Consider the following 26,024-nt stretch of genomic DNA (forward strand, 5'->3'; position numbering starts at 1 on the left):
GCCAGAGAAAATTGCAACCTCGAACCATTGCCCAGCCTTCTTACCTATGGGCTGTGAGCACTGAAGGGGTTTGTACAGTGTTAAAATTTTTTTTTTACTTCTGATGTTGGCTCCCTGTGATCAGGACATCAGGAGACCTCCAGACTGATGATTCCTTGTGCACCATTAGATGAAGTGCAAATTCTTAAAATTTTTGTTAGATAAAACATGACCAGGGGAACATTTGCTTGCACCATGGATGTAACCCTGCCAGGGTTCTCACCTCCAGATCCTCAGAATGGGAAGGACCAGATGGGTATTTCAGGCCACTCCTCTCAGCCCAGGCCTCATTCAGGCCAGACTCACCCTGCAAGGCCTGGCGAGTGAGTTTATTTAAGAGAGACCTTCTCGCCCGGCCGGGTGTGGCTCAGTGGTTGAACATCAACCTGGGATCCAGGCGATCGGGGTTTGATTCCAGGTAGGGGCACATGCCCGGATTTCGGGCTAGGCAGACCATCAATGACTCTCTAATCTCCAGTAACTTTTCTGTTCACTCTAATTTCTCCTTATTAATACCCATAAATACTCTTAAGCTATTTCCAATTCTCAAAAACCCAATCATTTCCCATGTACATCATAGAGGTATACAATGTCCCTCTTGCTTTACTTCCCTCAGCGGCTCTTTTATCTTCTAACATATTGCATAAGTCACTTTAAAAAAATCTTTGCATTAGTATGTAAACTCTTTGAGAAGAGGGATTTTTGTCCGTTTTGTTCCCTGGTATGTCCCAACACATAAAAGAATAATGCTGATAATTATCCACAACGTTTCCTGTTGGGTGTCCCGTTACCAACGCCTGCACTGCAGCTTGCATGGCAACACCACAGCCGGCAGACTCCTCACGATTAACGTTTATTTCCAACGCTTATATAAAGCATGATTGGAAATGATGTTATGTGTTGTATGTATGCTCAGTAATGATTAAGTTCAGAATTTGCCTTTCATTTGTAATGTTAAGATGTTATATAAAATGTCCCTTCATATTTGTTCATGGCTTCTAAATTCAACTCAAATAGGTTTGGAAATTTGAGAATTTTTCATATGTTTGGTCCATTATAAATTTTTACTCTATCCTCTTATAATTGGCTAAGTTTCTTATATAGTCTTGAAAATATAGACATTCTCTTTATGTTAAATTCTAAATATTATTAGAACAAAAATTACCTTTCCCATTCCTTTTTGTTTCTATTGCAATACTTAAGTATACAAAATTGTCATATATGATTTATTATAGGAATTACTATGTTGTGATTTTAATCACCTAATAGCATGAAAAATTATAATATTAGTCAAGTGCTTTATTTGTGCTTACCTTTTATAGTAATTGGTTCTCAGTTTTGAAGATCCTATCTAGTTCTTTCTTAAATGTCAAATTTCCACTTCTCTTTTTGTTTTGATGTGGGGATTCCCAACGTCTTGATAACTGCCACAGTTGTTATTATTTTATTTTGTGACACCAGCCGTTTTACTCAGGTAGCATGTTAAAATAATTAAGTTAAGACTATTTTTAATTTGAAAATGGTGTGACATTTCTGAAAATAATTGGTGACAACTTGGAATTTTGCCAAACCACGAGCAGGAATCGCTTCTTTATTTTTGCCAAAAATATATATTTTCTTAGTTTGTAATGAGGTATGTTTGAAAAAGGGAAAAACAAGCAAAAAAGAGAATGAAACCAACATTTGTGGAGTGTTTACTAAGTTCTAGGCATTATATTAGATGTTGTGACAAATATAAAATTCTTTAATCGTCTGAACCACCCACAATAATGTATAAAGTGGTCCCATTTTCAAATAAGGACATAAAAACTCAGAGGTTTAAGTTACTTGCCTGAGGTTGCGCAGCTAGTAAGCATCAGAGCTGAGGTTGGAACCCAGACTAACCTAGTTCTAAAGTGTAGGTGCTTTCCATTCACCTTTCTCTCTCCTGAAACTGTTGTCATGGGGACACTGTAATAGAGTATTGCCGCAGAGCAGAATAGCCTTAAATGTATTTGGATGGGAAGAACCTCTGCTACAGTGTATAATAAGATGTTTATAGGACATGGCTGGCCTACAATATGTATTTCAGTCCTATCCCTCTGTCTCTGAAGTTTATAATAATATTTTTGGTTTGTAATATAAAGCCATTGTTCTAAAGAATGTAAATCAATTTGAACATCTGTCTTTGTATGTATTGCCATTTGAGAAATTATACTAGAAGAAATCTTGAAACAGAAAAAACTGACTAGAAAACATCCCCCAAATGCTTTGGACTCTCTCATTCATGTCTCTCCAGAAAGGATATAAAACAGCTTATGTAAATACAAGAAGGGAAAATAAAATTTAAAGTTTGATGGAGGGAAAGAAAAATTGGAAACAAAGAAAAAATGACACCTGGAAAAAAGTACTTCAATTGACTATTGTACGTCTGTGGCAAACAGGACACACATTTAGTTACAAAGCATTCTTATATTTCTTGGCCCTCTATTTGAACTAGATTTACAGATGTGAGAATGGGAAGGGATTTCAGAGACCATTTAATTTCTTCTTTGGAAATGAAGAAACAGCCCTGGTGAGAAATGTTGAGGCAAAAACTCAACATCTTTTTTCCTGAAGCTGCCTCCCAAAGAACCCAGTTCTTTGAATTTTGATTTATACATATGCTCTCTTCCCCACAATAGGCAAGAGTACAACATTTCACATGCCATAGAGAGTTTCCACGATGGTGACCAAACCAGGGCTGAGAACAGTACATGGTGTAATGAGTAAACACATGAATTCCCAGTTCAACTCCAGTCTCTGCCATTCACCAGCTGTGTGTCCTCATGCAAGTTATGTAACCTCTCTGAGCTTCAGTTTCACCATGTTATAAAGTTGAGCTGATGGTGTAATAGTTTATATCTTAAAAGGTCATGACTTGCTCTGAAGATTGAATGAGATTAGGCACAGAAGTCATTTAGAATGATTCATAGCATGGCATAAATACGCAATCATTATTATTGTTATTTAATGAAGTCCTTTTGTGGTAATTCATTCCACAATATTATACACAAGAGCTGTACATTCTTTGGTATATCATGAAGAGTTAGTTTAGAGACAGCTGAATTTGTATTTATCAAATGTTTATGATGTAGTCTTCCAATTTTAAGTCCCTTCATATGTAAATGAACACAGTTGAACTACACCATTTTGTGATGGGTTATAGTTCATTTGCAGAACAAGTTGCAAAGAAGAAAGACAAATCTTTAATATTCCTATAAATTCCTCCTAGAAAGCCACTTCCATTGGCAGGAAGAGACAGAGCAACCCATCAGGTATAAACCAGTTGCAGAGCTTGTTTTCTAAGCCTGAGGTCAAAAATGAAACATGGATGGATGTGATCTTATTTTAATATAATTCATCAAATAGAGGTTGAGTGCTGACTATGAACTGGGCACTTGTTAGCCAATGACAATTTAGTGATGAATCAGATATCAACGTCACCCTCAAATATCTTACAGTCCAGCTGGGGAGCCTGATGGTAAAGCACTAGACTTAGTGCATAAAAGAAACTTAAAAACAGAAGTTTCCCTTTCAGGAGAGATGTGTGCTCCTGCACTACACTCTATTTCAGATATTAAGCCAATGCCTGGGGCTTGAAACTGTCCTTACTCTTCCTGCTGGAATACAAGATGAGCTCTTCAACGCAGTCTCCCAGTATTACACACAGAGTAGGTGTCCTGTAAGTTACAGTTCAGTCAAAGCAAATCGAAATGCCTGCCTGGGTCCTCCTCTCATCACCTCAAAAATGTACCTCCACCAAGCATTTCTGAAACCAGTTCAGTCAAAGGCAGGAAACAACAGTCTCCTTCATGTAGCTCAGAAATTGAAGTGAAACTTGCTGCCAGGTTTCCAAAACCTGTGGTTGCTGATCTTCCTCTCTCTTCTCCTTCTACCAGCCCTGCCTCCAGTTGCATTTTATCTGACTCTTCCAACCAAGTCCTGGAGTTAATTTGTTTTGAACATTATTAATTCAGAGTTTCTCTCCTATAGAGCCAAGGCACTATCTTGAACCTTGGGTGGAAATTATTATGAGTCTGTAGTGGCGTAACTATGTAAGTTTATTTTTATTGAAAATCACAGAAACCAACCCTAACAAGTTGAATTTTTTTTTTTTTTTTTTAAAGAGAGGTACAGGGAGAGAAGTGGAATTTTTTGGAAGGGTATTAGTATTCTCTCCTAGAATTTAAGGACAAGCTGAACAGCAATAAGCAATCAGCCCAGTGATCATGGCAACTCTGACGCTTTCAGCAAATTGAAATAAGTGCCTTGGTCCTGCTCTGATCACTTCAAAAAGCTACCTCTGCCGAGTCTATGGGGCTCTACTTCTGTATTGGGATGGAACTGTGTCTACACATAAGGAAATCATTGTAAGCCTAGCAGCCATGCCAACAAGTCTGTATATTGGCCCTTCCTTGGGCAGAATGGCCAACTAAGGAGACCTGCCTTTTGGGCCAGATTTTTATCAGGAAGTTACCATTTTATAAGTAGTTTATCATTTTCTTCATTCCACCATTCAATCTGGCCTCATTCATGGTCTTACTAGTTAAAATCAATTTATAGTCAATTCTGCTTTCCTGGTTGCCTCAATATCATTTCCTTCAGTTTAGCTTTTATTGGTTAAACTTAAGAAAAGTCTTTCAAAATAGAATTTTGATCTCCCCAGTGGAGATTTGGAGAGCCCCGCTTGAAGCTGTTGCCTTGTCTTTGCCCCAGGCCAGGATGGTTGTGGACCTTAGAGGCTAGTCCATCCAAGCTCTTTCCTGCCTTAAACCTGAATTACTGAAACGTTCATTCACTCACTCACCACTTCATTATGTGAGAAACTATCAAGAGGTAGGAATACAAAGATAAATCTGGAATCGTATCTGCTCTGAGGGGCTCATAGGGTTTGGAAAAGTGCCTGTTGTAAAGGCAATGGCTTTATGATATCAGTGGTTACAGCACTGCAGGCTCAGGGAGCAACACCAGCCCAGAGATCCTTACATGGCAGCAAAACTGGCCCCTGTGGCTGTTCTCTCCCTGGGACCGAGACTGTGGTGGGCAGGCCCACTCAAAGATGCCCACATCACTCTCTGGACCTGTGAATAGGTTGTGTTCTATGGCGAGAGGGAATTCAACTTGCAGATTAATTAAGGCTGCCAATCAGCTGGCAGCGAGATGGGGGAGATAATCCTGGACCATCCGGTGGGTCCAGTGTAATCACAGGGTCCTTATAAGTGAAAGACAAAGGCAGAAGAGGGAGAGCAGCGTGAGAAGAGTCGGCCTGCGGTTCCTGGCTTAGAAGACGGAGGAATGGGGCCACCAGTCGAGGAATGCAGGCAGCCTGTAGGAGCGAGAAAAGGCAAAGGAACGGATTTGCCTCCAGAGCCTCCAGGAGGAAAGCAGCCCTGTCAATACCTTGATTTTAGATTAATGGGACCACTGTCAGATTTCTGACCTTCAGAACTAGAAGATCATAAATCTGAGTTATTTTAAATCACTACACTTGTGATTTGTTACAGCAGCAATACGAAAATAGAGCCAATAAGAGTATGCCTGGGGGTATGTACACCTGGTTATATGCAAAAAGAACACTGAGTAGGCACATCTTTCTAGAGCATTATTTAAAAAACTATTTTTGTAAGGAACAGGATAAAAAACTTAGCATCAACTTTGAAGATAAAGCAGGAGATTTCACATTCTTTCTCACTTGTGAGTTGCTTTGATGCCTGGGCTCCAGTCCCCCTGTCCTCCACTGTCGGACAGAGGTGTTCAGGAGGCTCTGATATATCTTAGCACAGTAGTCAGTGACCACTAGACAATTGCCATTGTTACTCTTAGCAGAATGTTACACATTTGTTCTTTTTAATGTAACATTTTAGAATTTATGCTCCCAAAGATGAGAACACTGGAGTTTCATTTAAGGATTTAAAAATACTCTATAGCAAAGAATAATAACATCTAACATTTTTATAATCCTTTTGCAAACACTTCTTTATTGGTGCTTAAAACAGCCTTATGAAGAAGGGGTAGTTACCCTCACCTGTCAGAGGAGGAAACAAAAGCTAGAGGGACTGTCCAAGGTCAACAGGTACTGAGTGGCGGTGCTGGCTCTTCCTGGCACTAGGGTGATGCCAGGCACATCGCTGGAGGTGTTTCTCGGGGGTAGGTCACATAGGTGCCAGCCCCAAATTCATCAAGCATCTGCCATGTTACAACTGTGTTCACACAGCCCCGAGCCTGCACAGCGGCTGCTCTTGATTTAGGTGTCGCTGCTTTCATTATGACTGTAACGCTGTAACTGGCCCTGTCCTGATATGACTAGATCTGTTCTCATGAAGGGATCACATTGACAAAAGAGAGCACTGACAGTGTGTCAGAGTGGGACTGGGGCTTTTCTGATAACTGCAAAAGGCCGTTTTCATTGTGATCCCAATGCCACCGAAGTGAGCTAGATGCAGAAAGAGGAGGGGACCAGAGTCTCCCATTCTTTGCTGGGGCCGAGATCAGAAACCCTCTTTGGGCCACTCTCAAAGCTCCTTTTCACTCTACAGCAGTGAGTTATCGGGGCCCAGGTATCAGAAGCCCCAGTTGTGTTTGTGCAGAGAGTACATCGTGGGCACTCAAGCACCGTAGAAAGATTTTGTTATGTTTGTAGGTTTATTATTATTAATAAGAGTTTTATAACTACAGAGGAGGTATTTTTTTTTCCCCCATGGCCTTACTCTCACTCCAATTCAAGGTCCATACTTTCTATAATTTTTCCAATTACCTTTTCAAAGGAGTCCTTCTGCCCACCCATATAAATATCACCCTTGCCCATCTCCATGCTTTTTGCTCTCTGTTCCTTTGCCTTGCTCTATTAGTTTGTTCAAAACACTTCTCTTACCTGACATTTTTCCTCCCAATTTTTTTCTGTCTCCCCTGCCACAGAGCAGATGCTATATCTCCCTTGTTTGCTGTTGTATCTAGACAAGTGCCTGACATATAGTAGAGCTCAGTAAATATTTGTTGAATGAATTACTGCATTCTTTCATCTCCCCCAGGGTCTAGTACAATCCCAAGCCTGCTGTACAAGAGACCCTAGTAAAGTAAAAAGGAAGAAGCCATAGCAAAGGGGAAAAAACTCTTCACTTACTTTTTTGTAGTCAGAGTTTCTAGTTTCTGATTGACTTTGAACTTCGGGTCCAAAGCTTAGAGTCGGAACTGCTCCCAGCCCCTGAGAGATGTGCCCAGGCCCTCAAAGCCTGGCCCATGGGCTGACCTGTTTTCCACCTGGACCACCCTCCTTTAGACAGGAGTGAATATTCACAGTATGCTCACATAAGATACACAAAGGCTTTGGTTAGTTTTTCATTAATTGGGTGGTGGGTGCCAGTAGAGAGAAGCTGTGAATCCACTTTTTTGAGATCCAGTGATTTGTTATGAGTTTGCTCTAAAACTAGTAAGAAATAGGGCAGTGGAGTAATCCTCCTACACCCCAGGGCATTTGTGGGGTTTGTTTTCATGGCTTTTGTAAGTCTACCTGGAAAACTTCAGTTATTTCTTATGGGCTACATTGATATCACCTCTTCTAGGAAAGCTTTTCTGAAGTGTTCCATGGAAAGATTGCTTCTTCAGGGCCTCCGGGAGTCACCAGCCTGCTTTGTTCATATCGCTGACATTGGTCTCTTACCCTGCTCATTTGAATGACTATTTGTTAAGTGTTATCTATTGATAGTTCTCTCTGAGCACTAGGAAGCCAGAGTCATCTCATCACACTTCATATCTCCAGTGTTCAGCTTGAGTGCCTGGCACATAGTGATACGTACTCGAAAAATGCTAAGAAAATAAACAAGTGACTACATGAACAAACAAGACACTACAATCCAGCCACAGTTATCGGTTGTTAGCATCTGGACCTTCTTTCTGGGGAAACTATTTGAATATGTGTGTGTGTTTTTTTCCCTTCATCAGGCACTCTGATTGTTCTGAAACATCCCTATCCAAGAAAAGTGGAAGAACCTTCCATTTATGAATCGGTCCGGGTTCACACAGCAATGCAGACGGGAAGAACAGAAAATGACCTGGTGCCCACTGCACCTTCGGTAAGTGGCATCTATCTGATGCAGCTCTCTTACTGTCCAATAGCAATAAAGTGCAATAAGAATGATATACTTTTCAAGGTATGTTCGTTCACATAAAAATTCTAACTTGGGACATAAAACCTGGAAAGAGCATAAGGTTTGATATCTATGACTCAGGTCATCTGGTTCAACATAAATTGTAAAAAAAAAAAAAGCAATGTGATTAGATGTTATTTTTCCTAGTCTTTTTTCCTTCACTGAATGAAGGGTGCAGACAGAAAACACTTGCCTTCTTTGTAACGCGTGCCATTGCACAGTCTGAGTGCACCCAGAGCTCTCATTGTTCTTCTAAGAGTCCACTTCTGTTTGTTCTGTGAGCTGTGACCCTGCAAAGATTCCTCTCCAGCACTCTCTGCCCTACATTATGCTCGAGGCTCCTCTATTCTTTTTCTCTTTGTTTGCTGAATACTCCTGATGTAAGACATCTGGATGTATGCAGATGATAAATGAAACATACAGAACTAATTCTAAACAGCAATCATTGCTCTTGAAAAATAATCACTTGGAGATATTCACCTACAATTATATTAAAATGTGTGTGACCTTTCTGTGTCTGCAGTATTTTTTCTACTCTGCCATCAGAGACATCTCTTAAAAAACAGCCACCCGACCATCATGGCTCAACAGTTGAGCATGGACCTATGGTCTAGGAAACTGAGGTTCAACTCCCGGCCAGGGCACATGCCAGGATTGCAGGCTCGATCCCCAGTCAGGGGCATGCAGGAGGCAGCCAATCAATGATTCTCTCTCATCATTGATGTTTCTATCTCTCTATACCTCCCTTCCTCTCTCTGAAATCAATAAAAAGCACCAACAACAGATTCACCATATGACCTTCCGGCTTAACATTCCTCTGTGGTGCCCACGGTCTTCTCAGCGGGCCTGGACCCTGCTCACTCCTCGGGCCTCGCCCCATGCTATGCCCACACTCACGCTGTGAGCCTACCTCTCAACGACATGCATTTCTGATTGTGCTCCTCTTCCCTGCCTGCATCTGAAATGCTACCAACACCACACTGTCCCCTCATTTTACAAGACTTGCATCAGGGATCAGTATCTTCCAGGAAGGCTTCCTAGCCCCTCCTCGGTTCCTGTAAAATGCCCCTCTTCTGTGCTCCCAAGCACCCTCTGTTCGCTTTATTCGGGACTTGGCATACTGGAGGCTAACTACCTACACATGGGCCTGCCCTTCTCAGCAGCCTGACACTGCTCAGGAGAAGAATCAGACCTTGTCTTTGTAGCTTTACAGCCTGGCCAGGTTCACAACACCCATTACATTCTTGTCACTAGCTGCAGCTACTCAAAATTAAATTCCTGGAAAATGGTTAAGAAAGATGTTTCAGCTTTGTTAGAGTTGGAGGGGGAAGCATCAGGCCTCAGAACTAAAGAAATTTAGGAAAACAGGACAAATCACCGTCAAACCAAAAAACAAATTAAGACCTACCTTCTAATTCTTTGTTTTCCAGCAGGCTCGGTCATTCCTAACTTCCCTCTTTACCCATCCTTACCCCATCACCAGTCGCTTCAACATCTCATTCATTTGTGCTCTCAGTTTAACTTCACATCCTCCCCTTTCACCCTTCTTCTAAAGATCTCCACTCAAGATCAGTCGTACCATACTCTACTAAGTGTGTCCTTTATCAACAGTAAAATGCAGGTAATACCCAATTTGAAGAGTTGGTGTGAGCATGAGATGCAGTATGCTTAGGAAGAAGTAGGCCACTTTAGACCAAACCCTGGAAGCCTTATTACTTATCTTCTTTGCTCATTCCAGATATCAGATGAGTTACCTGCCCAAGTGTCTAAATACGGTCAAACATAGGAGGTTTTGTATAATGGAGTTTTTAGTTTTTATTTTTAAATATGTCATTATTGATTTCAGAGAGAGGAAGGGAGAGGGAGAGAAAGATATAGAAACATCAATGATGAGAGGGTCATTGATCGGCTGCCTCCTGCATGTCCCCCACTGAGGGTCAAGCCCGCAACCTGGGCATGTGCCCTGACCCAGAACTGAACCGCAATCTCCTGGATCATAGGTTGATGCTCAGCCATTGAGTCACACCAGCCAGGTTATAATAGAGTTTTAAAAACAGTGGTGAGTGAGTAGTTGAGAATGACTGCACTCACACTATATAATGAGAATTCCTGAAGTTTCCTGTGCACTAAATAGACAGAAAATTATAAGGTTTCTAGTGGATACTGAAGAGTTTCTTATTGCCCCTCACTAAGGAATGATTGATAACTGGACCAGCTGCCTGGGGAAATAGTTCTGGTAGATCAGATGCTCTTGTTCCTTATGAAACATGAGTTCTCATCCTTCATTGTTACCACCAGTGCCAACGTGATACTGTACCTCCATCTCCAACCTGAGAGCTCTGAGGGCTTCTGGATGTCTCTCTTCCCTTTTTGGGATGCAGGTCTTGCATAAGCTCTGCACTAGAGGAAGAAAATTTAGTCTTATTTACAGAAAAAAAGAACTTCTTGCTTGAAGTGAAAATGAAAGCAAATGTCCTATTGCCCAGAAATGTAAATGCTTGTGCAGCAATGTTTAACGTCCTTTGGCAACTGCATTTGGGGAAATTGCTGTTTATATATTTTATAAACAACATAGGATTGGTTTCCTGAGGATGAAATTTAACTAATTCACTTATTTAAACCTTTTCTTTTTAAATTGACTTTATTGGGGTGACATTGGTTAATAAAATTATATAGTTTTCAGGTGAACAATTCTGTAATAAATCATCTGTATATTGTATTGTGTGTTCACCACCCAGAGTGACATCTCCCTCCATCACCATTTATCCTCCTTTTACCCTCTTTTACCTCCCCCAGCCCTCCTTTCCCTCTGATAATCACCATACTGTTGTCTGTCTATGAGGGTTTTTTTGTTTTGCTTAATCTATTCACTTTTTTCACCCAGACCCCCACCTCCTCCCCTCTGACAGCTGTGAGTCTGTTCTCGGCATTTCTGAGTCTGTTTCTATTTTGTTTGTTAGTTTATTTTGTTCATTACATTCCACATATAAGTGAAATTACCTGATCTTTCTCTGACTGGCTTATTTCACTTAGCGTAATACTCTCCAGGTCCATCCGAGCTGGCACAAAAGGTAAGATTTCCTTCTTTTCTAAGGACAAGTAGTATTCTATTGTGTGCCACAGCTTTTTGATCCACTCATCTACTGATGGGCACCTAGGTTGCTTCCGAGTCTTGGCTGTTGTGAATACAATGAACATGTATGTATTCTTCCAAGTTAGTGTTTTGGGTTTCTTCAGATATATTCCCAGAAGTGGAATCACTGGGTCATAAGGCAGAGGCATGGTTACTCACGGATCAAATGTGCTAGGTGAAAGAGCAACAGGGTAAATACTTCTCCACTTACTGAGGTGGCTAAGATGGCAGGAGGAGTGGGTTTGGGGGATGGGAAAGAGGAGTTCTGTTTTGAACCTGGGAAATGTGAAATACCAGTCAGTTATGTTGGTAGGGATTAAGTGAGATAATGTATTTCAAGTGCCTAACATAGAATAGGTCCTATCTAAAATGTTAGCTTCCTTAGCTTTCCTTTTGTGGTATTTGACATTTTTAACAACTTCCTTCTAAGATTTCCGTTCCCTTGGCTTCTGCAAGAACTTTCTCTCTTTATTCTGTTATCTCTTTAACACATTTTATAGTTCCTTTTCTTGGACACTCCCCTTGTATGTTTGCCTTTTTTAGTATTTTGTCTTTGAAGTTCTTCGCACAGTTAACACTTGACTGCCTATCCCAGCCTTTTTCTTGAATAAAGATTCTATATTATATATATGAAACATACATATTATATGTGATAGGTTCTTCATTGTAAGTAGGGTTAGAATGTGCTTGTTTAATTATCTATAGGCATCTTCCGTGTCATTATGTAATCTTCCTAAACATCATTAAAACAAATTCTTAAATATTCCAATATTTGGATACACCATAATTTATTTAGTTAATCCTCCATTATGTTTTTACATTCTGTTTTTGGTGGTTATTAGAGATTTGTTGAAAATATACATGTTACTTATTATTTTAAATAATTTCAAACTTACAGAAAAAAATTTCAAGAATAGTACAAAGATTATACCATACACAAGATAAACCCCAGGGGTGGATGTGGGGTGAGGGGGTCAATGGGGTAATAAAAGGGGACATCTGCAGTACTTTCCACAATAAAGATAAATTTTTTAAAAAGACAATAAATTCAATGGATTAAAGACTTAAATGTTAGACTCGAAACCATAAAAATCCCAGGAGAAAATATAGGCAGTAAAATCTCAGACATTTCTCATAGCAGTGTTTTTCCTGATATATTGCCTCAGGCAAGGGAAACAAAAGAAAAAATAAACCAATAGGACTACATCAAACTAAAAAGATTTTGCACAGCAAAGGAAGCCATCAACAAAATGAAAAAACAACCCACTGAATGGCAGAACATATTTGCCAATATGTTGCCAATAAGGGGATAATATCCAAAACTTATAAAGAACTTATAAAACTCAACACCAAAAAAAAAATTCGATAAAAAATGGGCAAAGGACCTGAATAGACAATTCTCCAAATAGGACATACAGATGGCCAATAGACATATGAGAAGATGCTCAATGTTACTAATCTTCAGAGAGATGCAAATTAAAACCACAATGAGATATCACCTGCACCTGTCAGAATGGCTCCATCAATAAGTCCACAAACAAGTGCTGGCCAGGGTGTGGAGAAAAGGGAGCCCCCGGGCACTGTTGGTGGGAACGCAGACTGGCACAGCCACTGCGGAAAGCAGTATGGAGTTATCTAAAAAAATTAAAAATAGAACTACTTTATGACCCAGCGATTCCACTTCTGGGAATATATCTGAGGAAACCTGAAACTAATTTAAAAGAATATATGCACCCCTATGTTCATTGCCGTGTTGTTTACAATGGTCAAGACTTGGAAACAGCCCAAATGTCCATCAGTAGATGAGTGGATAAAAAGGTGTGGGACATTTACACAATAGAATACTACTTGTCTTTAAAAAAGAAGAAAATCTTACCTTTCGTGTCAACTTGGATGGACCTGGAGAGTATTATGCTAAGTGAGATAAGCTAGTCAGAGAAAGGCCAGATGATCTCACTTATATGTGGAATGTAAGGAACAAAATAAACTAACAAACAAAATAGAAATAGACTCAGATGCAGAAAACAGACTGACAACTGTCAGAAGGGAGGGGGGTTGGAGGGCTGGGTGAAAAAAGGGAAGGGATTAAGAAAACAAAACAAAACACACAACTCACAGACAACAGTATGGTGATTACCAGAAGGAAAGGAGGGCGGGGTGTGGGGTGTGTAGGAGATGGTAAAGGGGGGATAAATGGTGATGGAAGGAGATGTGACTCAGGGTGGTGAACACACAATACAATATACATAATTTTATTAACCAATGTCACCCCAATAAATTCAACAAAAATTAGAAAAAATAATAGTACAAAGAAATGTATTTGTTGCTGAGCCATTTGAGAATAAATTACCTACATGATGCCCCATCACCCCAATACTTCAGTGTGTATTTCCTACACAGAAGAACATTTGCCTACATGACCGCCTAAAGCCATTCAAATTAGAAAATTAACATAGATACAGTGCCACCGCCCCATCCAGGGATCTCATTCAGGTTTCACCAGTTTTCCCAGTAAGGTCCTATAGTGCAAAAGGCTCAGTCCACAGTCACAAGTGGCATTTATTTGCCCCCCTCTTGAGTATTCTTCACTCTGGGACACTTCCTCAGTTTTTCCTTGACTTGATGACTTTGGTGCTTCTGAAAATTAAAGGCCAGTTATTTTATGAACTATTCTTCAACTTTGATTTGTCTGATGATACCTTAAGATTAGATTCAAGTTTTGCATTTTTGGTAGAAATACCCTTCTCAGTGCATCCTCTGGGGTGGAAAGTAATTTCAGTTTGTCTCATTAAGGTATGCTTGATTGCTTGATTAGGTGGCATCTGCCAGGTTTCTTCACTCTGAAATGACTTTATTCCCTTTTTTATTAATGAATATTTTGGGGAAGGTTGAGATTTCAGTTAATATGCTGTTCCATTAAACTTTTATCCACCAGTTTTAGCATCCATTGATATTTCTTGGCTATTTAATTAGTATTATATTGTTGCCAAATAGTGATTCTGTGATTCTATTTTTCCTTTTACACATATTGGTTGTTATTCTATTGTAAGAAAAAGCTTTTTATTTTCTGAACTTCTGCAATCATTTATTTTTATATCAATCATTGTAATCATGACTATCATTTATTTTGATCCTTTAAATTTTCCCAGATTGGCCAGCAAGAACCCATTCAAGGTGACTTCTATGCCATTATAGCCTCATAATTCTTTGAGAATTTTCTTACTTTCTGGTATAGCAAAGTGTTCCAGGCTTATCTGTACATTCTTCATGTCCATCTCTAGAATCAGCTATTTCTCCAAGAAGCTCTGTTCTTTCTTCTGGAGAGTGGTACTTTAGAAACCAAAACCTGGGTGCTACATACTTATTGTTATTGGTATGTCACTCTCCCAACCCATTCTGAGAACAGCACTAGCAAAAGTATGTATGTATATACATATGTACACATACCTATATTGACATCTGTATTTATTTCTACTTCTATTTCTCTCTATCTCTCTATCATCATCTATCCATCTATCCCTGTACCTATCTATATCTATACCTAGCTATCCATCCAGCATTTATCCATAAGTTAATGACAATACCTCCAATCCTAATCCAACATGACAAGACTCATTCTAGTGTTTTCACTTTTCATTTTTGTAACTCCCTTATCTCACAGTGAGGAGTATGGATCCAATGATCTTCAATACACTTACTTATTTGTGATCAGTCAAATGTAAGCTATCTCCTATTGCCCAGGAACCACTGCCTGGCCATTGCCCCTCTTACCCTCACCTCAGATGCCAGCCTAGCCTGACGTGGCTCTAAAACGATGCCCTGTTCGCCACGTCCGACCCTTCGGGCAGAAAGCCCTCCTCACCTGCCGGCATTCGGTGCCTCACTCCACGCTGCTGCAGCCACCGTATCCACAGAGGCCCTCTGCACCCTGCTTGGGCCCACCCTGCCCTGAGGTGGAGACCCTGGGCGCACTCACATTGATACCTACCTTGCTCCGCCCCACCCAATGACTTTTGCTTAAATTTAAGGCAAGCAGGCAGGCAGGCACACAAACAGATAGAAAGGATGGTAGGAAGGCTAATCCTTTATTTTTAAACATTTCGGTGGTTTCCAATTTGGGACACTTACTTATAAATATCTTTCCTGTTACAAATCATAACTATTTTAAATGATAAATCTGCTATATAGTTATTTCCTTTCTTATCTCCTGAGACCATGAATAACATTAATATTCTCAGCTCTTCCCTCTGCAGCCTTCCACTTACCTACCAAAACCCTAGAAAAATACTAGACTTATAGTATATTGCTTGGATGGAGGTACAATGAAGTCTGTAGCTTAATTCCTTAGCTTGATTTCAATGAACAATTCTATCAGGGTCATCTGTGTAACAATTTACCCTTCATTATTTTGCCTCAGCAAACTTTAACCTGCAACAATTGTCACTTCCATGATGCAACCACCAAACTAAGTTGTCACTTCAATTTCTTTTAATGTCAAGATAAATCAAACTGATTCTGCTAAATCAAATTCACCAATACTGTTTAGTATTAGTTAAATGAACACTTGGGAAGTTCATCCTTACTTTAATGCTATATGAATTTTTTAAAAAGTGGTCATATATTATTTCTTGCTTTAACTCTTTTTACTGTGGTGGTTGTTGTTCCTCTTTATTTGGGAGGGAGAATTTACCTCAGGAAAAAATACTCTGGAAACTCCCAGAAAAAAAACCTTGAAGTCAACTAAATTATTTCCCCATTTTTATTCTTTTTTTTTTTTTTTACTAATATAAGATATATTATAACACCATATTAGAACAAAATATCTTACCAGGAGTTCAATTGCTGCGGAAATCTATAAAATTATAAATTTCTTCTTCTTAGGGCTCTTATTGTATGCAAATTTCTCTTACCACAGTTCCTCACCGTTTGTGACAGTTTATATTTCCTAGGGAAGTGTGTGACGTTGTTACCCTTGAATTAATGATGTAAGTGTTAGAAGAAATGACTCATTCTCACTTCCAATTCCTTTTGGATGAATCAAGTATAAATAAATCTGCATTCTGGAAAGTCTGTTCCATGGAATATAGGTCTCAAGAAATGGTCTATGAAAAACAAAAGAGGGGGTTGGTGGAGGATTATGCAATAAAATAAATATTGGCATGGTATTTCTAATGTTCCCTTTTAAAAATCCACAAAGCACATCAGCATAATACAGACCCTGGGAATCACGGAAGTAAAGAAATTCCTTTTATTTTGCTTAATCCAGTTTCCCCCATGTGTTGACCCAGTGGCAACGTGTATGTGTGTGAGTGTTCATGCTCCTAGCACCCCTGCAGCCATCCAAGCAGCTGGGTTTCACATGACACACTTTGCCCATAAATAACTTTTATAAGGGGTAAGATGCAGTTTATTGTTTGCAAATCGCTAAGTCCAGTTAGAAGAGAGCACTTCAGTTGTTGCCTGTTGCTACAGAATTATGCAAGACAACCCAGTCTGACAGTCTCTAACAACACAGGAAGGGTTTTCAAGCGCCTAGGTGAAGAATGAAAGGTGATTATTTAAAGATCAAAGGCAAACAAGTGTTTTATTTAAAGATAGGACAGAAATAGAAAGACAAAGATCATGTTGTGCTAGCTCTGGGCTTCACTGGGCGCCTCTTTCTCTTCCAGCTGGGCACCAAGGAGGGCTACCTCACCAAGCAGGGCGGCCTGGTCAAGGTAAGGAGGCGAGCGGCCCGGGGCCGGCCGGAGGGAGGACAGCGCGTCACGCAGGCTCAGTTCTCACTTTGACACTTTTTAAAAGCATTCACTGCCTGCTCATTTGGACCCAGTTATAATATTTGCCTGTTTCCAGAGTTCATCTGGATGGCTAATATTAGTTAAAATTCTGGGAAATTACTTGACTATTCTTTGGCAAAGCCAAAGGTATCAGAGTAACTTACAGTTAATACCCAAGAAAAAAATACAATCCTTTTTTAACGGGAATGATGGAGGATGAAAGTAGCAAGTTACCTCTAGCATATTGCTTTAAAAATATTATTTTTTAATGAAGAAGTTGAAATTATATAAAATGGTACCTGTAAGAAGGCAAAAAAAAAAAAAAAAATCAAAAAAAAAAATCACTGGCATTAATGTACTATGTTTTTTAAAAAATCCCAAAGAAAATACAATTTAGGACTTTACTAGTCTGGGTGTTTAAATGCCCCTCTATTTATGTGGTCATGTTTTTAAAGTTACTCTCTCTCATTTTACTGTGCCAAGAAGACCTTCATGAAATATCTTTACCCTTCCTATTTCAAGAGTCAGGGCACTTCCTATCTCTCAAGGGTACTTCCCTGCTTGAATTGAATTTAAACATTTAGTTATTTGTGTCCCTCCTAGACTGAATGTTCCCTAAGGATAGGACATATTCATACTCATAGCAGATTTAGTTTTAGATTCATTGTTACTTTTTTAACCAAGCACATTGGCACTTAGGATGAGATTAGGGTTTGGGGAACAACAGTTTTTACCATCAATGCCATGGAATTCTTAGGCGAAGTTTAGAATATTGTGTGGTCTGTGGTTCCCAAACCTCAATTTGCATATTTGTAAAACAGGAATAATAATAATAATATTTGGCGTTGTGTGAGGATTGGCTATAATATACGGGGTGTCCCAAAAAATGTATACACACTTTGAATAATTATTCATTCCAATGAGTTAAATATGAAAAGAAAGAAACATCAATTGAGCTATCAGCTATTAAGTGTGTATACATTTCTGGGGGGATACCCTCCAAGGATAGGCCCACAGCAGATGCTCAAAAAATTATATCTATCCTTATTACAGTTAATAAAATGGAAATTTTAGTGTTTGTTATAAAACACCTTGAATATTTATGGTAGGCTATTTTTTTATTTGTTTAAATATGCAAATAATATTCTTGCCTTTACTATGAGCTGAATGCATAAAATCATTTTAATTTTTGTAGATATTTTGAAACCTTTTTTTCAGAAATGATACCACAAGAATATCTTATTGTACCTTATCTTTTGGATATTTTCTGTGTTCAAAACTTATGTGTTCTGATTTTTTTTCCCTCAGACCTGGAAAACAAGGTGGTTCACTTTGCACAGGAATGAACTGAAATACTTCAAAGACCAGATGGTAAGAAACATAATACATTTTCCCTTTAAAAATCAGCTCTCTAGATGAAAAGAATATCTGCCTTTAAAATCCCCCAAATTTTCCTTATGAACATCTGCAACACCTAATAAATTGGTGGAGATGTGAGTTCTTGATTCTTGATATGAGCCAAGTTCTTTTGCAAAGATGAGGCGTGTATTCCAGGAACTGCTCTCTGGGACCAGCTTAACTAGGGCAGTGGGATTGTTCTCTTGCCACAGTGTATTCACTGTCTTTTGCAGCAATTTGTCCCTTTATTAAAAGCATGTCCATGTCCCAAGTCCATTTCATTAAGCCGATTTAAATTTATTTCATTTCTTTTCACTTTCTCTATATAACATTTCTGAGAAAGTAGTTTAAAAAACATGAGAAAAATGACTCCCTTCCATGTGTTAAAATCCATCTCCATCAAATTAAAATTGATAAATCAATGTCTTCTTAGTGTCCAGTAGGCCTACTTCCAAACCAGGAATATGTTACTTCCCTTAGTAGGTTTTCTAATATTTATGCCCTCGGTGAAAGGAAAATTGACGGTTGCACATAGTGGAAGGTTTGTTAGGGGAATAAGTGATGAACAGATATGTGAGTTTTTATGATGACATGAGTGGTTTTAATTTTTTTTTTAAGTCACCAGAACCAATTCGGATCCTAGACTTAACAGAATGTTCAGCTGTACAATTTGATTACTCACAGGAAAGGGTAAACTGCTTTTGGTAAGTTGTTTGATAAAAGAAATGTTTTTTAAAGTCTTCTTGCCACTTATTTTACCTAAGGAATAAAAAACTATGTCTTAATGTGCACAGATGTTTTGGTCTGAGTGATGTGGATTTAACCAGCACCCAGGGCATTTAGGTTGGGAGTGCACGTCTGCTGGGTGCAGCTGACTGTGCTGTACACTGACCAAGCGTGAGACACGTAAGAGGCTCCCACTCACATCCTAAACAACTTCGTTGACTCCAATGATGGGTGATTTGTATTGTTATGGCAATTTCTGGGAGATGACACAAAAGTGTTTTGTTCTGACATAATCAGTCTAGCATGACAATTTTCTTTTAAATATATCTTTATTGACCTCAGAGAGAGGCAAGGAGAGGGAGGGAGAGAGGTAGAAACATCAATGATGAGAGAGTCATTGATTGAGCCCACAACCTGGGCATGTGCCCTGACCGGGGATCAAACCCAGATCGCCTGGATCCTAGGTCAACGCTCAACTGCTGAGCCACGCCCGGCCAGGCTAGCATGACAATTTTCTAACTGGGAGAAGTAAAGTATGTTGAGAAAGAGGTGTCTTATTTCCAACCAACTTTCATTTTAAAGTTTTCAAGCATACAAAAGTTGAAAGACATATATCCATATATCCCTCCCCTAGATGCATCAGTTGTTAATATTTTGCCATATTTGCTTTATCTCTATCTATTCACTTTTTTTCCTGAGCCAATTAAAAGTAAGTTACAGACATCATGGGACTTTACTTCAATATGCATCTCCTAAGAATAAAAATATCACCTATAGAACTACACCTTTATCACACCTACAAAAATTGAAATTAATTCTATAGCATCAACCAAGAATGGACATCTTTTGAAAATTTTGCATAAAGGAACCATATGAGCTAGCAGTGGTTTATATTTCTCATATAACAAAATATTGGGAGGCAGGCAGCTGTCTTGACAAGGTCAGGTCCTGTGTTTCTACAGTTTTGTTGGCCTTTTCCTCATGCTCACTATTCCAAAGTTCATGTAAATCATGACTGTCCATTTTCCTAGAAAGTGTCCTATCAGATTTCCCCTCACATGTCATGGGCCTAGACTGGGTCCCATGGCCATTGCCAGCAGCAGAGGAAGCTGGAAAAAGGTAATAGCATGATTATAATTGGCTTCAACTAATTATAATTTATCATCTGGAGTTCCGTTAATAGGAAAAAAGGAAAATATTATCTGTATTAATAGCCAAGTAATAATGTCTCCCACAAGGATTACCAAACGTTGACGATGCCAGAAGCCAGTTTTGTACAGTGTGTGCACAGTGTTACTCCCTCCTTCCCCCCACTGCCCACTCACCTCTTGGCAGGACTTCACAGGAAGGTGTACCTTTTGTACACAGGGACTGACCTCTTACTTATACAACAGTAATTCCTGATTTAAACAGAATATGCTGTTTGGGCTTTAGGATATAAAAACCTTTCGGCATTTCAGTTCAAGGCTTTTTTTTTTTCCCCCATGAAAGGGAAAAAAGGTTTTTGGTATTTGCATTGCAACTGTAAGCACAGGAAGTATGGGCAAGAGGTAAGCTACAGCTGAACTTATTAGTCAAATAATTTTGACTCTATAGTCAAGGAGAAAATCAAATGAAGAGCTACCATATATTCCTAGAACAAGTTTTTTGTGCCTAGTAGGAAAGTTCACCTTCCCTCCAGCAGAGACTAACTCGTGGCCAGAGGTGGGCAGAAGGACTAGCTAAGGAGTTTCATTCTCTTTTGCCTGCCTGAGTAGCTAACACTGCCCACATCCACAGGGGGGCGGTGTTATCCTCATCGAAGCAAGCTAACCCGAGTGAGCTCCTTCATCAAACTCTTTTTCTCTCTGTCTTGGGTATTGTTTGAATCACAGCACCATTAGTAATTTTACAGATCAGCTGAATAAACATGGAAGTGTATTCAGTCTAAGACAAAAGGATATGAGGGTGTCCTGGACATGTTTTCCTCTTCTTTAAATTCTCATTAGAAAATATAAATCTGACCCATAATGATAACATGAATCTACAACGTCCTCGACATTTCTGCAGAGTGCTGGCAGGAATAGCTCTCTCTACACCAGTTCTTCAGACTGCTTCCCCGGGCCCTTTTTCAATTCTTGTTTTCTTGGAATACTCTTAGTGTTCAACGAATATCTATTCAGCTCACCACCTGGAGTATCTTACCTTCTTTCTTTTGTCTTATCAGCTTAGTATTTCCATTCAGGACGTTTTATCTCTGTGCAAAGACAGGAGTAGAAGCTGATGAGTGGATCAAGATATTACGCTGGAAACTGGTGAGTTATACAAGTTTTCTGGATGGATGCCTAGTGCTCAGAAATAACATCCTGATGATTTGAGACAAGAGTCAGACTATCCCCAAGATCACTGGGGTGTCTACTTGCAGGCTTGTGGACTACTCTGTTCATTCTTCTGGGACATGGAAGGGCTGCAGAAAGGGGTAAAAAGAGAAAGGATGGACCCGCACTGGGGTTTACACCTTGTGCCTGAGTGTCTGTCGGTCTTCTGTTAAGTGCGCAGGCTTGGCCACTTTTGCCTGGAGGAGGGCAAATGGGACCAGAAAGGCAGAGGAAAGTTGAACATATTTCTATAGTTGAAAATCCTTTTAAATTGTCAGAGACAAAGCTTGCCACAGGAACTTAGCTTAATTTCCAACATAAGCATCACTTTGTACAGGTCAAGGACAAAAGGTAATTTATTTTATCTGCTTCCTATATATTTCCCAGGGAGGATATGGAGTGCATATAAAAATTTATCAGTCTTATACATTTTTTAAAAAAATGTTTCTTTCTTGATTTCAGAGAGAGGAAAGGAGAGGGAGAGAGAGATAGAAACATCAATGATGACAGTCATTGATGGGCTGCCTCCTGCACGCCCCTTACTGGGGATGGAGCCCGAAACCTGGGCATGTGCCCTGACTGGGAATCAAACGGGGATCTCCTGGATCCTAGATGGATGCTCAACCACTGAGTCACGCAAGCCAGGCAGTCTCATACAGTTTTGTATGTGTTTGTAAGTTAGTGACTATTAGCCTAGAAATTGTCCTTAAAGGTTTCTAAAATTACATATTATCTTGAAACCCTTTATGTTTTTAAACATAAAGAACTTTTCTAATTAAGTTTTTATGAAATTAGCTAATATATAGAATGTTGTTGAATCTTCCTTTCTAGATACTGGGACTTGGGCTTTGGTTATCTTTTCAGTTTGAAATCCACATAAATATAGCACTCATTTGAGATGGTTCCAATGTATTTGATATTCAGTGGGAAATTTTTTGCCATATGAAAACTTTGCGGAGATATGAATTTTTTATTCTTCCTATTCTGTAATTATGCAAGCAACATATAATCATTATAGAAAAATTAAGGTTAAGCCTGGCCGGGAGTGGCTCAGCAGTTGAGCATTGGCCTAGGATCCAGGCGATCGGGGTTCGATTCCCGGTCAGGGCACATGCCCGGGTTGCGGGCTCAATCAATGACTCTCTCATCATTGATGTTTCTATCTCTCTCTCTCCCTCCCCTTTCCTCTCTCTGAAATCAATAAAGATATATTTAAAAAAAGACAAACGAAAAGGAAGAAAAAGAAAAATTAAGGTTAAAAATGCATCAAATGCACATTATTTCAGACTTCTCCCTGTGCCAATAAATATTTTTAAACAAAATTTAATCATTCTTAAGTGTTCTTTACCTGCTCACTCTACCTAATAATATATTATGAACATCTTTCCACGTAAATAAATTTAGATCTGTGTCTTCTTGTGATTAATTTACTAGTATTGCATTTATGGATTACTTGAAGTATTAGGCCAATTCCCAATTTGCACACATTTGAGCAATCACTTTACTATATTTCTGAGAAAAATACAAAAAATAAAAACAGATTAAAACTTGGGGAGGGAGCACATGATAATTAACTTACAGTTGCATGATTTCCTTACTAATCAGCATGTCTTATTGAATATTTGTCAAAGCCAGAGTTTGTTATCTTAAAATTGCTCAATAACACACACACATGTATGTGCATTTTATTACAGTCTCAAATAAGAAAACAGCTGGACCAAAGGGAAGGCACAATCCGATCTCGGTCGTTCATCTTTAAGTAGACCTTTCCCGGAGGGCTGCCCTGGCCCGCGTGGCTGGCATGCTGGCCGATGCTGTGATCCACAGCCGGCTTCAGCTTAAAGCTGACTACCGATTTTCTTTAAAAACAAATCAGAAGCAGATGCTGATCTGGATCTTTCTGAACACACATTTGCTGACTCATGGGACACTGCTGCCCTTCAAGAAGCTGTCATCTCCTTCAGAATACCGAGTCCTCACCTTCTGATGGAAACCGGGGCAGCGGCCACGCCCAGTATGCTCACCCTCCGAACATGCAACAGAAGAGAAAGGGCTTGTGTTTTCCCTCGTGGTGGTTGCCAAGCTCGTGGGCATTTGCCCAGAGTCTCACTCCGTGTCATGGTCAGCTTATCTGACATCCAGGTTATGCTATTAACCAGGAAGGAAACAGCCATCTACTTTGAAGCTCAAGCTGCCTCTTTAGAAAGTAAATTGAACAGCAAACATCAAAGATTGGGTTGGGGAGGGGACAGGGTCATTCTACTTTTTTCTCCTTTATACAAAACGATTTCCAAAACTATAATGGAACATGGTTGCAGTATTTATTTTCTGTTTGTAAAAGGCTCAGAAATTTGATGGGCTCTTCCTTCCCTTCTAACAGTAAACCTGTGAGAACTGTCTTATGGATGAGTAGGCAGGATGAAAAAGGAAGGTATAATCTAAAAAATATGTATTTTAATCATTTTGGAGAAAATGTTTTAAAGAGAGAAAAAACATAAATTGAGTAAGGGTAATAAAGTAATAGTTGACATAGTTTAATAATATTATTATAATTGTTATTATAACAATAGAGCACTTGTAAGCACTAAGTTATCTTCATCCAACATTTCTCCAAGCAGACTGAGCCTTCTCAAGGAGGGTGTGTTGCACCAATCCCTTCCTGAGTGAACTGTAGGTGTTGGCCCAAGAGAATTAAGAATCATCTGGCACTGAGATCGCTGAGCACCCAGCACCTCATTCAAGAGCAACTTCTGTTGCCAGTTGAGGGAGCAATACTAAATCTATACGCCATGTATAATGGTGTCTTTGTTACCCAGCATTTTCAAACCAGAATAAGGGGATTGAAATAGCAGGATGAGACACTGTCATCCACAGCTCACAAATAAATTCTATTATCTTTATTAATACTCCTTTTTATAAACAGAAGTTTGAAGGAAGAGAAAGTGGAGGACGAACCCCCAAATACAAAGATTATGGTGCAAAGGTGTGATATAAAACTGCTCTTGCAGCCCAAAGGAATAGCTTATTAAATTAGTTTTTCTGTTAATTTAAACATTTAGGTCTCAGAAATTACATTAAAGTTTGTATATTTTAAAAAGATGTTTGGTGTATTTTGTTATGTTTGTACCATACAAGATAAAGCAAATGTCAAGTTAAAACGTATTATGTTAAGTTCGCAAAGTAAGGAGTTACAAATGAATCCTTACTGAGATGTACGGTTTTATGTTTTGTTTTCTTAGAACCAAGGGTGTTTCTTTGTGTAGGCAATATCGTTTTTACTTTTTGTAAAATATGTCATGTTTATTTATATGCTTTGGCTATGTTTATTAAAAGAGCCTGATTTTCTGTGCTTATATTTTGCCATTAAAAATATTTTTAATATCTGTAATTTAAAAGGAATTCAACTGCTTAATACCATAAATAGCAATGAAAAATCCATATCAGTTAGACTGTGAGCTATGAAGGATTCAGAGCTGAAGAAGTAGTCTGGGTCTTCAAGGATTTCTTAGTTCAATATGCAAAAGATAATAGATGGTAACGAATAGAAGTAAATGATGGAGAGTGTGCTGCACTGGGGATAAAGCCACTTTTTTGAGGGTTTGACATGAAAAAGGTGAGCTAACATGTATCTACTATGTCATTAATACTATGCTAGATGATTTACTTGCTGCTGCCAGCAGCCCTAAAAAGTGGTCATGATTTCACCTCTTGAGAGGAGGCCCTCTGCTATTTGTATGAGTCCAAGGTGAGGGCGAGTGTTTTGTGCCAACGGCAGGTCTGAGTGAGGCTGTTTGGGAGGATAGCTGGTGGTGTGGCTGTGTCAGGCCATGTCTGCTAACAGGTATGTGCTCATCATAAAGGCATTACTTCTTAAGACACAGCCAGAGTATTAGCATTTACAGTAGCCCCCCCTTATCCACAGGCAATATCATCCAAGACCCCCAGTGCATGCCTAAAAATGCATAGTACCAGACCTCATAAATACTATTGTTTTTTTCCCCCTATACATATAAACCTATGATAAAGTTTAATTTATAAATTAGGCACAGTAACAGATTAACAATAACTAGTAATAAAATTGAACAATTATAATAATAATATACTGTAACAAGTCATGTGAATGTGGTCTCTCTCAAAATATCTGTAATTTTCCATTTAATATTTTCAGACCGTGGTTGACTGATAACCGAAACTGCAGAAAGTGAGACCTTGAATAAGGGGGGGACTACTGTATTCTCAGAATTCCGCTAGGATCATCTTGCCCACTGTTCCCTCTGGACCAGGACAGTCACCCCCATGGTGGGGCTAATACTGCCTCTGAGAGGACCTTGCCCCCAGTTCCAGAGCCACTGGACGTCAGAACACTCAGTAGGCTGGAGCCCTTCTGTTCCCACCATCTGGCATGAGAGAGGGTTCTTAGATCCTCACC

The 26,024-nt window shown here is 39.3% G+C and overlaps 1 protein-coding gene across 1 annotated transcript in view; it reads left to right on the forward strand.

The window, feature by feature from the left end:
- Window positions 1-24,986, forward strand: part of DAPP1 (dual adaptor of phosphotyrosine and 3-phosphoinositides 1) — a 48,190-nt gene extending 23,204 nt beyond the window's left edge. The window contains exons 4-9 of the mRNA XM_081131605.1: window positions 7,999-8,129; window positions 17,007-17,054; window positions 18,423-18,485; window positions 19,131-19,216; window positions 21,445-21,532; window positions 23,290-24,986. Coding sequence (XP_080987731.1) covers window positions 7,999-8,129; window positions 17,007-17,054; window positions 18,423-18,485; window positions 19,131-19,216; window positions 21,445-21,532; window positions 23,290-23,358 — 485 coding nt within the window. The 3' untranslated portion in view covers window positions 23,359-24,986. The remainder of the gene's footprint in view (window positions 1-7,998; window positions 8,130-17,006; window positions 17,055-18,422; window positions 18,486-19,130; window positions 19,217-21,444; window positions 21,533-23,289) is intronic.
- Window positions 24,987-26,024: the final 1,038 nt, after the last annotated feature.

The sequence above is a fragment of the Miniopterus schreibersii genome (genome assembly GCF_964146895.1).
Source record: "Miniopterus schreibersii genome assembly, chromosome: 1".
NCBI lineage: Eukaryota > Metazoa > Chordata > Mammalia > Chiroptera > Miniopteridae > Miniopterus > Miniopterus schreibersii.